This window comes from Cervus canadensis, chromosome 32, assembly GCF_019320065.1.
Source record: "Cervus canadensis isolate Bull #8, Minnesota chromosome 32, ASM1932006v1, whole genome shotgun sequence".
NCBI classification, from domain to species: domain Eukaryota; kingdom Metazoa; phylum Chordata; class Mammalia; order Artiodactyla; family Cervidae; genus Cervus; species Cervus canadensis.
Window position 1 is genome coordinate 37338317 of NC_057417.1, and position 14967 is coordinate 37353283.

Consider the following 14967-nt stretch of genomic DNA (forward strand, 5'->3'; position numbering starts at 1 on the left):
TTTTGTGAAGCAGGCTTCATGAAGTCTGAGAGGCTGGAGAAATGTCCACTGTTGCAGTGAAAGGAACCTGAAGTGTCACATGGGACATCCCTCTCTGGGCCCCTCCAACCAACTTTTGGTTGCTCCCCCAGCTCATTCTCAGCCACCCTGTCCCCCATCAATGATGGATTCCAGCCTCTCCTGTAAAATAGTGATTCGGGTCTGTCCCGTTCCTGCCACCAAGCTTCAGTCTCTGGCTCCATCACTGCTCCAAGGAAGGCTTTTCTCTCCTGTTATTTTTATTGTCCTGCTTCAGGGCTGACAAGCTTTGCGAACACAGGTTTCCTCCTCCTCATACTTAGAAAGGATCCTGACAGAGGCCCAGAGGGCTTCTGGTGCCTTTGAATTCTCAGGTCCCTGGCTGGTTGAAGACACCTGGCTGTCATCCTCCTTCTGCTCTGGTTGTGACCATGCTGGGCTCCATGCCCCCTGGGTCAGCTCTGGGCAGCACTGTGGGCCCGCTGAGCCTGGGTGACACATTAAGAAATGGTGGGTATGTGACTCCACCCATGGGGGTTGAACCTCTCTCACCCAGGCCGTGAGCTGGGCTCTGTAAACACAGGAAGAGGTTACAGAACTTGGCAGAGACACAGAAAAGCCACAAGACAGAGATGCAGCTGCTGGCCCGGCTCCCTTGCCCAGGAGGACCATGCCCCACTCCCACCACCGCAGGTTGTTCAAATGCAGATTCCTGTCCCCAGACCCTAGTGTAGATTCAGAGTGAGGACATGAAATCTGCACTTTAAAGTTTCCACGGTCATTCTCTCTCTCTGTTTTTTCTTCTTTTTGGCAAGATCAAGCGAGTTGAGGGATCTTAGCTCTGAGACTAGAAATTTCACTCAGGCCATGACAGTGAAAGCGCCTGATTCTAACTAGTAGACCACCAGGCAACGCCCTTCGTGGGTCATCCTATGTGGGTATTCCAGTAGCAGATTTGCAGAGGCACTGGTTTTGAGATGCTGAATTCTGTGATGAGTCTGGGGTGCGGGATGGTCAATGAGGTGGCTCCATGCACTCATCATCCAGGAACATTGAGGAAGCAGTGACCCCAGACAGAGAGGGGACCAGTCCACTGTCGTCCCACCTGCATGAGCTGATGGCAGCCAAGCAGTTCCCGAGTGGGCGGCAGGGGCTCAGGTGTCGAGGGGGGAAGAAGTGTTTCAGGTGCAGGAGGGCGTCCCCCTGAGACTGGGCAGTTCTGGATCCAGTGTGCTGACTGGAGAGAAGGTGCACGAGGCCGACTGTGGAGCATCATCTACGTGTGACCAGTGATGCCGCCCAGGACGTGGGGCTGGGCGATCAGGGGTGGTCTCAGGGCTGATGTGGGGTCCCCAGCAATGTGGGGTGCTTGGGATTTCACAGACGCAGAACAGGGAGACAAACATCACAGAGGGCCTTGAGAATCAGGCTGGGGTTCAGCGTCCCGGCATGGGCAGTGGGGCCCGTCTCTAAAGACCCAAACAGCTTGGCACGGCTGTTGACAGGAGGGGCCTGGGCTGCCTGGCGCACAGCCAGGGCCTTCAGGAGGGAATGAAGGCCGTCTGGGCGCTGAGCCCTCTGGCCACTCGATCCTAAGCGAACTGGCTGGTGTCTCCTGCCCTGGCCGGCCCCACGGGGCTTGTCGCTCACAGCCTGGCCACCCTCCTTGCTGAGGCAACAGCCTCGCACAGCCCAGCACCTCCATGGCCTTCTCGTATGTCTTCCAGGCCCAGGGCCACCATAACAAAGAACCCCAGACCCGTGTATCAACAACACACATTTCTTCTCTCACAGTGCAGCCTAGAAGTGGAAGTCAAGGTGTCAGCAGGTATGGTTCCCCTGAGAGCCCTGAGGGAAGCCTGTCTTCCAGGTCTCTGCTAGGCTGGTAGATCGCCATCTCCACGTCAACACGGCATCCTCTCCAGACATGTATGTGTCTCCTAATCCCCCATTTTCATAAGGTCAGCAGTCACAATGGATTAGGGCCCACCCTGAGGACCTCGTTTACCTTGATTCCTTGTAAAGACCACCTCCCAATGACATCCTCCATTCAGAGGACTTCAGGATAGGAATTTGGGGGGCAACTGGATTTGGAAAGTAGAGGTGTTTCTTGGGCACAGCTGGAAGGGAAAGCTCTGAGCCTGGGGCTGGGAGCTTTAGTCATCTACGTGTTGGAACACAGAGCTACGGGAGTCGCCACATGTCACAGGTTTAGGTTTACGACTCCTGCAAAACTCCTGGGAAGAGCGTTTCTGGGAGAAAGGATAGGTCAGTTACAAGACTGCGTAACTGGGAGAATCCCCAGCATGGATGGCACTAATGGCCAAGGGTCTGACTGCTAATGAAGGAGATGCAGGAGACCTGGGTTCAATCCCTGGGCTTGGAAGATCCCTTGGAGAAGGAAATGACACGCCACTCCAGTATCCTTGCCTGGGAAATCCCAGGGACAGAGGGACCTGGTGGGCACAGTCCATGGGGCTGCAGGGGTGAACACATTTGAGCCACAGCACACAGCATATCAAGGCGTTATCGCTTCCTGAGCCCCACCCATGTGCCAGGCAGTGTGGTGGGGCATTGAGGGGCCCTGGCTTGAAATAGAGGGGCAGGGCTGCCCCGGACTGTAGACTGCCAGCCTCCTTTTGCCTCTCCGTGAATTCTTTCTGAGCTGAGACATAAAGGACCAGAGTTCCTCGGGTCCCATGAAACACCACCTAGCAGTTTCAAATGGATATCCTATGCTAAATGGAGTACAAAACCTCTTCTTTACAGCAAATAACCACTGAAAACTGCTGTCTCTAATTTGCATGTGCTAGTTAAAAGGTCAAAGAAGTGAGATGACTGACATTTACATAAGTAATATTTCTTTGTTTCAGAATTCTCCATAGGAAGAAAGAAACTTGTGCCCAGAATCCTGGGAAATTACACCCATTGAATTAAAATCACTTCCTCCTGCACCATGGAGGACTGTTTCCTCCATATTTTTCTTGGATTATGTTCTGTTATCTCCCGAGTTTATGTTGTACATGCACATATCAAATATCATTGGTCAAACCCTGAAACATTTCTTTGAGAGGGGAAATGTTTAGAAAGTGTATTTCATGTAACTTACATTGAAATGAGAAATGATTTAATCTAAAAACAACAACAAAAACAAACTCATGTTGATGTTGAAATGGGGAAGAAATTTAATGTCAAACCAAAAAACCTTACTACTTATATCAGCTGAGTAACATCTCCAGCGAGAGAAGTAGTATATCAGATGTAAGGTCATTATGGAAAAGAAAACATGGAAATAGGCAAGTGGAGGTTGAGCACAGGCTCACTGGAGGACGCAGGGGAAAGTCTGAGAGACTCGCATACTGATGGGGAGGTGAGGCAAGGACAGGGCCAGGAAGTCAAGGCTGCTCAGGGCCTGGCAGGGGCGGCTCCTTGCAGTGGGGATCTCAGGCCAGAGGGAGGCGGTCCAGCCTCAGGCCTGTCAGAGGGACCCCCTGGATGTGAAGGGGGAAGGGTGTGGCCGGAATGGGGCTCTGCCACAAGGAAGGCCAGACAGGCTGCTGTCCTCCTCAGACAGGAAGGGGCAGGCCCGGGAGACAGGGACAGCCTTCCTCCTGGTCTCCTGCCTGCTGGGGCGGGAGCTGACAGCAAGCTGCGTCCCTTAAAATGCTGAGGGCACCAAAATACTAACGTCAGGGTCAAGGTCCACCACTGCCTCCTCCTGCTGGACCCACAGCCGGCCCTCAGGGGTCCCCCTCACCGAGAATCAGCTCACCGCCCCATCTGACAGGTCTGGAGTGACAGGCAGAGACACTGAGCGGGGCTGACCACGTGGTCCTTGGGGCCTCCTGGCTTCCAAGCCTCTCCCACAGCCCCGGGTCAGCAGAGCAACCCCTTCCCTGACAGCAGGTCAGCCCTGGAGAAGGAAAACCTGGCCTGATGCTGTGGTGTCCTCCCTGCAGGACAGGCGGTGAGGGCAGTTAAAGGACGGGTCAGGGTCAAGGGTGAGCAGGAGGGTAAAGGTCGCTTGAGAAGATGTTTTCCAGGAAGGGGAACGTGCAAGGCCTTCTGGATGAGGTGGGGCTCCTCCAGAACGACCTGGGGCTCCTAGACCTGGATGAGGTTTCCGAAGAGCTGCCCCACAGAGAAGCTGAAACCACTCAGCAATCCCCAGACGGCCTCCACCGCACTGTAGATGGCCTCTAGGATGGCCGCTGCCGTCTCCCGCAGCCAGGTCAGCACATCCCAACACCGCTGCTTCAGACTCTGCAGAAAGCCCAGGAACCGCCGCCAGGCTCTGGCCCAGATGCTCTCTTCCGGATTCTGGACCTCCAGGGAGGCAGAGACCGAGCGTCTCTGGATTCTGCGGCGTACTTCTTGCCTTGCTTCCAGAAGCAAGGCACTGGACTCCTGCTGGGATTCCTGCAGGGAGCGGGGGCTGTTCAGGGACCCGCCCCGGGAGAGGCAGACCCTGGTCCTGACCTGACCGAGGCCTCCCAGCCCTTGGGAGACGCTGGGATTCAGAAACCCACGAATGGAAACTGCCTGCCTTCCGTCCAACAGCTCCGCAGATACAAGGACTTCTTCCAGAGACTGTTCCTGGCCCCTCAATTCCCCTTGAAGAACAAACCCTGATGCTTGGTTGTACCTGCCTGTAGGTGGTTGGCCTCTGAACCCAGCACCAGGCCCACGGGGCTCATCAGGCAGGAAGCTGAGTCCAGGGCTCTGGCCCCTGTGTGCTGAGTAGGGAGGCTGATGCCAGCAAGGCTGCACCACCTGAGATTTCAGGGACCCCCTTCACCCCCCACTCCAGGGAGCTCTGTGCACACGTGCCAGCACCAAGGACAAGAGAGGCCAGGGGGAGGGGAAGGAAGGCGCTGAGACAGTGGCTCCAACTCACTGGAAGGTTCTCTTGAATGTGATCTCCCAGGTATTCCACGACGTCCTCGCTGAGTGCCTCCTGGGGAGACGAGGTGTTCCGTCTGTACTCCCGCCCCGCTGCTGAGGTCAGGGGTCCCCACTGCCGCCCTCCGTGCATCCAGGTGAGTCTGAAGGGAGCCAGGGCCCCAGACCCCATACCCTGGCTGATCAAACTCTGAGGACTACCCTTAGCAGGGGGCAAGGGCCAAACTCACCTCCATCTCTCTTTGGGCTGCCTCCATCTGTTCAGAAAAAAGCACTCTGTTTAAAACACCCCCACCCTCTCTCACTTTCACCTGAACCCCAAGCCCCAGCTAGTTCTCATCTCTGCCCAGTCACCCCAATAACTAACCCTCAACCCGGGGACCATGCATCTGGCATGCCTGCCTGCCCTCGTTGCCCTGGGGTCCGGACACCTCCCTCAGCATCCCTGGGCCTCCATATCCCTTCCTGTGCACTCACCTGCCATACAGGTGTGCGTTTGTCCAGTGTAAGGACTGGGCGCTGAGCTGTGACCCTCATCATCACCATGACTGTGACCCCACCCCACCTCCCTCAACCTGGGGAGGGTTCGGGGGTGGGCCACACTGACCTACCTGTGCTTCTTCTGGTTGATTTCTCATCTCAGGACAGAAATAATCCACATGGCTGTGCTGTGAACAGAGAGGGATTTGAGTAAAAGAAGCTCGGTTCTTCTCCCTGCTGGGTCCCAAGTGGGCCAGAATGTTCTCGGATTCATCCAGCAGAACCCAGGCCTCCCGAGCCCACAGATATACGTGGAGATGAGCTTCTTACCATTCGGACCCTGAGAGAAGCCAGGTTACGTGGGACTCCCTGAGGAGGAAACAGTGAAACTCAGGCTTCGGACCTTGTAACCACCGAGACCTGTTTTACACGCACACACACTCACCCAAGGATGCCCCTTGCCCTGGAGTAGGCGGGTCAGCATGGTGCCCAGATGCCCAGCCCTCCGTGGCCCTGGGGGGGTCAGTGCGGCTCACAGTGCATGCAGGGCTCCCATCTGCACACCCTGTGTCCGGGGGCCCATCCTGTCATCCCCGCATCACACACGACTGGGCAGGGAAACACCTTGCGGGTCCTCGGGACACTCAGCTGCCCGCATCGTCCTCTCACTGCGCCTGAGCACTCAGCCTGGGTCACCCCTGATGACCACTCTCAGATCCCGGTGTTCCATGGCCCAGAGCCCCTGAGCATCTGGTCACCCTCAGAACTCAGGTGGGGGAGTGGGACAGAGGGCGGAGGGCTCCCCAAAGGGAAAGAATAGACTCAGCTCAGCGTGGCTTCAGCTCCTGATCCAGGCCCTGAGAGCAATGCCTTCAGTTTCCAGAAAAACACCACACGCCTCTACCCCCGGGTTTCCAGGCTGTAGAAAGGGTCCCCAGGGACGACTGATTCCTCTGACCCGGACACCCTCCATGTGCAGCTCCCTCACCAGAATGTCGACTCTAATTCCTAAAGTGACTCCTCTGTCCATGACTCTGGTTCCTCAGTCCTCTCAGCCCAGAATGGCCCACTAGGACCTCCACAGAGCTGCTGCCATACCTGTCCTCTAGCAGGAACGCCGCCCCAGAGCCAGGACCCGCTGCGTGAGGAACGGGATCTAGGACGGGGGGAGTGTGGGGGAGAATGGGTACATGTGTATGTATGGCTGAGTCCCTTCGCTGTCCACCTGAGACTATCACAGCTGTGTTAATCATCTCTATTCCCACACAAAATTAAAAGTTAAAATAGAGAGAGCGAGAGAGAACGAGACAGAGAGAGAGAAATCTTTGTGCACAAACCCTTGTAGAAATGGAGAGACAATAAATAGTTGAAGTCCAGCTGAGAACTTTCCAAAAGAAATAAAGGAGAGGGCTCAGAGCAACAGGCGTCTATATGGTCTGTGTCAGTAACTGTTTGGAATGTCGGGTTAGAGACAGCAGAGCACCCCCCTCCGCCCCGGATCGCTGTGAGAGAGGACCCTGTCGGCTGCATGGGTCACAGGCCTTCAAGCCCAAGTCTCCCGGGAAGGTCCCTCACTTCAGCCCAGGGAGGGTGGGACAGAGGGAAGTGCAAGTGGCCCAGTCAGCAGGGGTGGAGGATGGCCTGATGGAAGAGGGGACAGGGGAAATAGGAGACGCCAGGGCCCAACCTTCCCCCGTCTCCTGCCCTCACTCACCCTGGCGTTAGCCATGCTGCTCCAGGGTTCGGCTACTGTAACACAGTGGGAGGAAGGGTGTGAGGAAAAGTGTTCTGGAGAAGCAGGGTCGCCCACCACCCTGGAGCATGTTCTGCCTGCAGGTCTCCCCTCTTCCCTCAGCCCAGGCGCCCCGGAGCCCCTCACCTGAGACCCTGCGGCAGAGCCCCAGCTAGCAGTCCACTGCTGAGCCGTCCGGACTCAGTGTCCCCCGAGAGTCAGAGACTTCAGGGCAGAGGAGGGAGGGGTGGGGAGGGTGGAACCATCGCAGAGCAGAGAAAGCGGGCTGGGCGGGGGTTTGTGTTTGTGTGTGTTTGACAGAAATAGAACTAGAGCAGGGCCAAGACAGAAGGAAGGCAAGATGGGGTGACAAGAGTTCTGAGGGGCCAGGGTGGGGAGGGTGTGTCCCTTACACTCAGGATCCCTGGTCAGGCCCCTCCTCCCTGAGCTGGGACGGGATCTCTGAGCCCAGCTAGGGCCTCAGCCCCACCCGTCAACCTGAGGGCAGGGAGGGCCGGGGAAAGTCCAGACTTGGGACAGCACGTTGAGGAAGGTTGCGGAGCTCCAGAAAAGGATGTCAACCAGCTGGGAGTTAAGATAAAGGGGAAGGCGACCAGGGCTCTCGAACAGTCTGCACCCCACTCCACATCCAGAGAAGCTTCTGTAGCCGCCCTGCCCTCAGGAAGTCACAGGACCTGCAAGGGCCCTGAGGTGGAGACTCTCCCTGGGGCCCCGGCACCCAGGGCAGGGGCCGGGCCTGTGGGCCTGACACGCAGGATGGAGCCCAGGAGGGTCTGAAGGGAGCCTTACGGACCAACTGACCCCAATGACCAGGGTCTCCTGAGCCCCATGGGGGGCCCTTCAATCCCAAGCTCCAGTTGTGGGGTCTCTCTGGCCCTGGCCATCCCCAAAGGGCCTGACTCTCACAGCCTGGCCCACCTCCCTCTGAGACTACAGCCCCTCACAGCCCAACACAGCCATGGCCTTGCATCTGTCTTAGAGATCCCAGGGCCTCCATAACAAAGAGCCAAGACCCGGGTCTCAGCAACACACGTTTGTTCTCTCCCGGCGGATCCAAGGCTCACTGTGTGTCAGGGTGTGTGTGTCTGTCAGGGTGTGTGTGTCTGTGTGTGTCTGTCTGTCTGTCTGTCGGGGGGTGTGTGTGTGTATGTTGTGGGGGAAAGGCAGCTATTAGAGCCAACTGTGGGCAAGGTCAACGAGTCTCACCCTGGAGTGATTTCTCCTCTCGAGTCTACCCGCGTGTTCAGTACAATATCCTCCAGTGTATTCGCCTGTTTAATTAAAATTGAATAAAACTTAAAATCCCAGATGTTAGATTAATACAGGAAAGCTGTTCCTGTGGAATGTTGGTAACTAATTCACCCTGAAAATGCTAGCAGCTGATAATTGAAACTGAAAAACTAAACCTGCCTACAGGTAAGTTGGGTTGACCGTTGAGGACCCCTAACCACCCATAGGAGCTTCCCTGGTAGCTCAGTTGGTAAAGAATCTGCCTGCAATGCATGAGACCCGGCTTGGATTCCTTGGTTGTGAAGACCCCCTGGAGAAGGGATAGGCTACCCGCTCCAGTATTCTTGGGCTTCCCTGGTGGTGCAGTCGGTGGCTCCCGCCTATACAGGAGACTTGGATTCAGTTCCTGGGTTGGGCAGATCCTCTGGAGAAGGGAATGGCAACCCACTCCAGTATTCTTGCCTGGAGAATCCCCATGAATAGAGGAGCCTGGTGGGCTACAATCATGGGGTTGCCAAGAGTCAGACATGACTGAGCGACTAAGTACGCACAGCGCAGTGGAGCCTAGAAGTGAAATCAAGGTGTCAGCACTTGCTAAACTTTTAGCAACGAAACTTTTGGTTCCTCCAAGAGCCCTGAGGGAAGCATGTGTTCCAGGCTTCTCTCCTAGGCGTGTAGATAGCTGTCTCCATGTCCACCTGGTGCCAACCCTAGACAAGTATCTAATTCCCCATGTTCATAAGGTCACCAGTCATAATGGATTAGGGCCCACCCTGAAGACCTCATTTTAACTTGATTCCCCGAAAAGACCCACCTCCAGGAAAGGTGACATTCCAAGGTACTGGTGGTTTGGACTTCAGCATAGGAATTTGGGGGAAGACAAGTCAACCTCTAATATCCTTGCAGAGGAACCAGGCTCTGTAAGGGGCTCTCAGGGTGGGCCCCAGAGGGACAGACCTACAAAACCCACTCCTCAGGGAAAGTCTCTCTTGGGTTCACCAGACCCCACCCAGCATCCTCTGCCCCTTTGGAGCCCATTCAATTGTCTGAGACCCCCTTTCCACACCCAGGAAGACCAGACCCTTCCCTGAGCCTCCTATGAATTCCAGGGCAGGAGGCAGACAGGGAGCTGATCCTGTTTCAGCTGCAAGTCACATTTCCAGGTCTCATTTCCAGACACCTGGCCCCTAAGATGGGGTGCTCAGCCTCTCCATGCCTTTCTCCAGAGTACAATCATCTGAAGGCATTTTATGTTTCATTGCAGACTGAGCCGTTTTCTTCAGAGTTTTAGTTGACATATAATTCACATACCATACAATTCACCCAGCAAGGTGCCCAGTTCAATGCAGAAACCTATTCAGCCATCACCACAATCAATCTCAGAACACTTTTCATCACCTTGTCAGGCGAGCGTGTGTTTCTCGGTTCTGTCTCATCACAACAAAGATTTGGAGTGACGGACATTAAAGCCCTCGGTGCGGCACAGCTCTTGGGTCTTGGACAGACCGTGTTATAGCTCTTAGATCAGTGTTACAGCTCTATTTTATTTAGAAAATAGCAGGAAAATCCATCCCCGAGGCGTGGTAGCATGCCGACACGAAGAAGTGAAGAGAAGAGAATGGAGCAGCGCACCAGCACGCGGGAGAGAGAGAGACCTTTTTTATATGTCTTTTATATGTCTTCTTTTTTTTTACGTCTTGTCCTCTTTTATATGTGTTGTCCTCCCCCCAGGCCTGCCCTATGTAAATTGAGCTAGCCAGGAGTGCTGTTTGTTCTACCTGAGGTCCTCACTCCAGTCCTCGGACCATTTTTGCGGGCTTTTCCCTTCCTTGTCTTTTAGCTACCACCATTCTGGACTCCTGTTTCCTATTCTAACTACCTAACAACCTCGAGCAGCCATTCTGCACCCCTAAGCCATCATCCTTCAGGGCCCACTACCAGGCAACCCCTAAGTCTGCTTTGAACTTTTTGAGGTACCACTGGACTATTGCCCAAGGTCATAAAACCACTTCACATTGCCAGCAACAGTATATCAAAGTTCTAATTTCTTTACATCCTCATCAACATTTACTATCACAACTTTTTTTTTTTTTTTTTTTTTTTTGAGAATAGAGACTAAGTACATTGCATGTATTGCAGGCAAGGCAGAGGCATTTTTTTTTTAAAGCTTTTGCACAGACTTCATATAATCTTAAAAGAAATATGAATGCAGGCCTTTACAAGATTTGACTTGCTGAAATCAAAACACCTTCCATTCAAGAAAAGTCATAAGACTTCAGCTTTTAAAAAAATAATAAAATAAAAAGAACAGTTCCAGCCTTGGACCAGAAAGACCTGGAAGAGGATGGTAATTAGATTAAACAAGCATGGTCAGGCTTGGAACCTGAATGTACTTAAGAGCAAAAGCTCAAAGTGGGTGGGGAGGAGAACAACCTATTTGGTAACAAAGATGTATTATATACGTGATATAAAAAAGGTATGGTGAAAATGTACCTTTTACTAAAGCTTATACAAGTTCCTTGGTCCATAAAAACTATGTTAGATTTTTGTCTTCTAGTTTGATTAACTTTTACTTCAGCCACATCTCTATTTCTTGCCCATTTAAACAAAACCAAACAAAAACCAACCAAACAAAAATAACAGCTGAAAAAAATCGATTTCCAGAAGTTTATACATTTAGATGTTTTTTGTTTGTTTTGCTTTACTGTGGCTTCTGCACTTCAAATCAGCACTTGCAGGTAATGGGGTTTTTGAATAGTATAATCTGGTATGAAAAGTTTTCCCAAGAAACCACAAAAGATTGTTCATTTTTTTTTTTTTTGTCAACATTTTGCCGCACTCAAGTCAGTGTAAGTCCTAGCAAAAAGACGGTAGTTAGGACACAACTGTTGCTGTAGATGACGTGACATTGGTTGAATTTGTGCTGACGTTTGTGTAACTTCCCTCGCTGTTTGTGTTTGATTCATTAGGGGGCACTTGGCTTGAGTTGGCTCGAAGGATTGCTCCCGCTGCACTGCAATGTGGCCGTGGCCCTGGTTCTGGGGTATAGGTAAAGGTAAGGCTGGTGGAATAAATGATTCCATCATTACGGACCAAAGTTACTGGAACCTGGACTGGCTGCCGGACCCATCTCCAGCCTTCTCGGAATGCAGAAATGTCTGGGACAACACAGAGCATACTCTCTCCACATCTGTACATAGTTTCAGCTTCTACATCCCCAAACCACACTCGTAAATTTGGAGTGAAATTCTGTCCTGTTAGTTCAAGCATTGCTACGTCCCCACCGCCATTCAACTGAAGACTTTCTACGACAGGCACAGGTGTGACTGGGGCAAGGACAGGGCCCATCCCCTCATAAAACGTATACTCTGCCTTATCCGTGCTAATGATTGTCCAGGAAGCTCCGTCATTTATCATCTCTTTATTTGGTTCTTTTGGGCATGGAGTGGCCTGAAACTGGATTATTCTTTCTTGAGAAAGGCACAAGTACATTCTTTCTGTATCCTTAAGGTAAAACGCACATTTGTGGAGCTGTGACACAGGATCATCGGCATCCAGCAACGCAGTCTGCTTATCAACCTTCCTAATTATCAATCTTGGGAGTGCCATGCCAGTAACTGAACACACAAGTTTGACTGTTTGTCCATAATGGATGTATCCATCGCGGACTGTGAATTCTTCTCCTTCTGATTCATCATCATCCAAGAGATGAATGTAAAATGCTCCCCACTGCTGAGAACTGGCATGGAAATTACCTCCTTCTACATGCAAGTATCTGGTGCTAACTGTCTGGGATCGGAGTCTATTAAACAGAGCCACCTTTGTTCCTGAGGCAATGCAGAGGTCAGCATTTTTCAGTGACTGCTTTTTTTTGGAAGGTTTGGAGATGACTTTTATCCGTTTGCTTAGGAACACACCAATGTCATCACTGTTGCCATAGAACATCTTTACAGACAGCATGAAGTGCTTTCTCTTGTCTGAATCAGATATATACAATGTTTTGGCTGTGCAATAGTTCTTTCCTTCCAAGTTCAGTTGCTGCATTTCTTGGTCACTATTTCCTATTCCAATAAATGCACATGGTTGAGACTCTTGTTCAGAACAACCATCGCGTTCCATTTGTTCTTTTTTTTTCTTCCATCCACTGCCCATAAGATACACACAAGGAGGAGGGCAAAAAAACCTTTTCTCATTTCCATATGACTTCTGTGCAACTTTTGCATGAAGAATAAGCACTGTTTGATCCCCTCGCTCTTTTAAATAATTTCGCATAGCTTCCCTAGTGAGTCGTTTAGGTGGAGGCCGCTCGCCAAATTTTCTTTTAATCCACGCCATGGTACTTCAAGAACATGTTAAGGTAAGCCACAGGCTGGAACACTTCGATGCACCTCAAAACACCTCAGCCAGTATATCTGTATCATTCTCCTTTCCTTTTGAGATCAAAATGTTTCCGAAGAACTATAATGCTTCCATTTGAATGACAGTTTCATAATTTCAATGACCAAGCGATGGAGCATGCGCAGGCGGCTCCTCCGCAGGCGAACCCTCCATCTGGTCCACAGGGATCGCTCCGGTTATCCGGGTTTTGGGACGCGCCCTGAGGGACGTACGTGGAGCTATCACAACTTTTTAATTCTGGGCATCCTAGTGGGCATGAAGTGGTATCTCACTCTGATTTTTATTTGCAATTCCCCAGAGACGAATGATGTTGAGCATCCCTTCATGTATTTCTTGGAGAAATGTATACTTTGATCCTTAGCACGTTTTTAAACTGGGTTATTTGTCTTTTTATCATAAGTTGTCAGGAGAGTTTTATGTTCTGGATACCAATCCCTTATCAGATATTGCCGAGGTCCAGCCCCGGCAGGACCAGGAATACCCAAGGGATGAGTGGCGTCGGCAAGGAAGAAGACAGACACACACACACAGACGGTTGTGTACAAGAGGTAACTTTTTGTTTATTTTTAGGACAGCTCAGTTTTTATACAATGAACATTAACTCCCCCTTAAGTCACCACATATTACATCAGATATTGTTTCGTGCTCCTGTCAATATTTTTCCTTCCCATGTTTTTCCCCTATACATTCATCTAGAACGTTTCCGATTACAGGGTTTATTCTTAAATGTCCCGGACATAGTCTTCTTGCCTCAATGGCCTAACATTTTCACTCTAACAAAAACAATGTCCTACAAATCTCAGGTATAGTGTAAATTCTTTGGACAATAAAACAATACATGGGAAGGGTCACAGTAACATGTTTGACATTTCTGAGAATAGTACCATGAGAAAAACCTGATATTTTTCTTTACCTGAAACCACAAAATCTCAATTTACAATGATTAACTATTAAACAGCAAAAACACCTCTAAAACAGCAAAACACCTCTATTAATAGTGAGATAATGGCAGTGAAGCTGGCTAATATAAATCTTCTATTGAAATCCTATGTACCCCCTTTCCTAACTCTACAAAAATACCCATGATCTTCCATGTTGTTTAAAGAAAGGGAAACAATGGACAAATAGCAGCAAGGAAATAGCAATAACGAAAACCCTCTCAACCAACGAGCAAGTAAACTGAAGCAGTATATCTACTTCTCAATCTAAATGCCTCTACTCTTTTCTATTCTAGAACATTATAATCTTTTAAGCAAGCAGCCAAACTATGCCTGTGGCCTTTTCTTCTTTAACTTGATGTTTATGGTTGTGTCCTGAGCCAGAGCAATCATGAGCATTTCCAAAAAGGCTTGGACTTTTCCAGGGAGGCCTATTACTATATATTATATTTCCAAAAATTAATATAAAGCCCAACAACAGTGAGACAGAAGGAGCAAAGGGACATACCGGGCCCCCAGGACAACCTCGAGGGGAAGAGCTGCCTTGCAGGTTCCTTTCTCTTCTCGTGACCTTGTCATGGCCTGGGCATGTCCTGGCGGCTCCCGACAGTATATACCATTTGCAAAATTTTTGTCCCCGTTTGGTGGGTTGTCTTTTCATTTTTCTGATGGTGTCTTTTGAAACACAAAAGCTTTTACATTTTTAATCAAACATTACTGTTTGATTCAGTTCAGTCGCTCAGTCATGTCTGATTATTTGCAGCCCCATGGACTGCAGCATGCCAGGCTTCCCTGTCCATCACCAACTCCTAGAGCTGTACTATTCTTTAAGTAACATAATTCAATGCGATGTGGCATTTTTTTTTTTTTTGCGATGTGGCATTTTTGTGAAGCAGGCTTCATGAACTCTGAGAGGCTGGAGAAGTGTCCATTGTAAGGCCTGGTTCCGGCGAGGCAGAAAAGGAAAGACGACCTCAACAGAAGTAGGTTACCTTTATTCAGGCAAGGAGGGGCGACAGTCGGCCTAATGACCAGGCTGAGCGCCAAAAGGGATCAGGGAGGCTTCATACTTATAGGGAGGTTTGTGGAAGCGATAAGGGAAACGTCAATCAAGTGGGATATTTTGAGTATTCTTTTGTTGAGATGACACTTGTAGTTGGGCAGGGGGTGATAAGTCTTCTGGGCGGGTGTAGGGGGTGGTAGGTTTCCGGACAGGGGGTGATAAGTCCCAGATAGATGCAGCTGGCC

The 14967-nt window shown here is 50.9% G+C and overlaps 2 protein-coding genes across 2 annotated transcripts in view; both read right to left on the reverse strand.

Moving 5' to 3' along the window:
- Positions 1–14967, reverse strand: part of LOC122432994 — a 48379-nt gene that overhangs the window by 18579 nt on the left and 14833 nt on the right. The gene's annotated exons all lie outside the window — the stretch shown is intronic.
- LOC122432993 (recombining binding protein suppressor of hairless) lies at positions 11055–12999 on the reverse strand. Its single transcript, XM_043455371.1, has one exon. The coding sequence runs from the start codon at positions 12716–12718 to the stop codon at positions 11258–11260; it is 1461 nt and encodes a 486-aa protein (XP_043311306.1). The 5' UTR covers positions 12719–12999; the 3' UTR covers positions 11055–11257.

Excerpts from the sequence above, each read along its gene's own strand:
- LOC122432993 (XM_043455371.1), bottom strand. The coding sequence starts at position 12,718 with ATGGCGTGGATTAAAAGAAAATTTGGCGAGCGGCCTCCACCTAAACGA.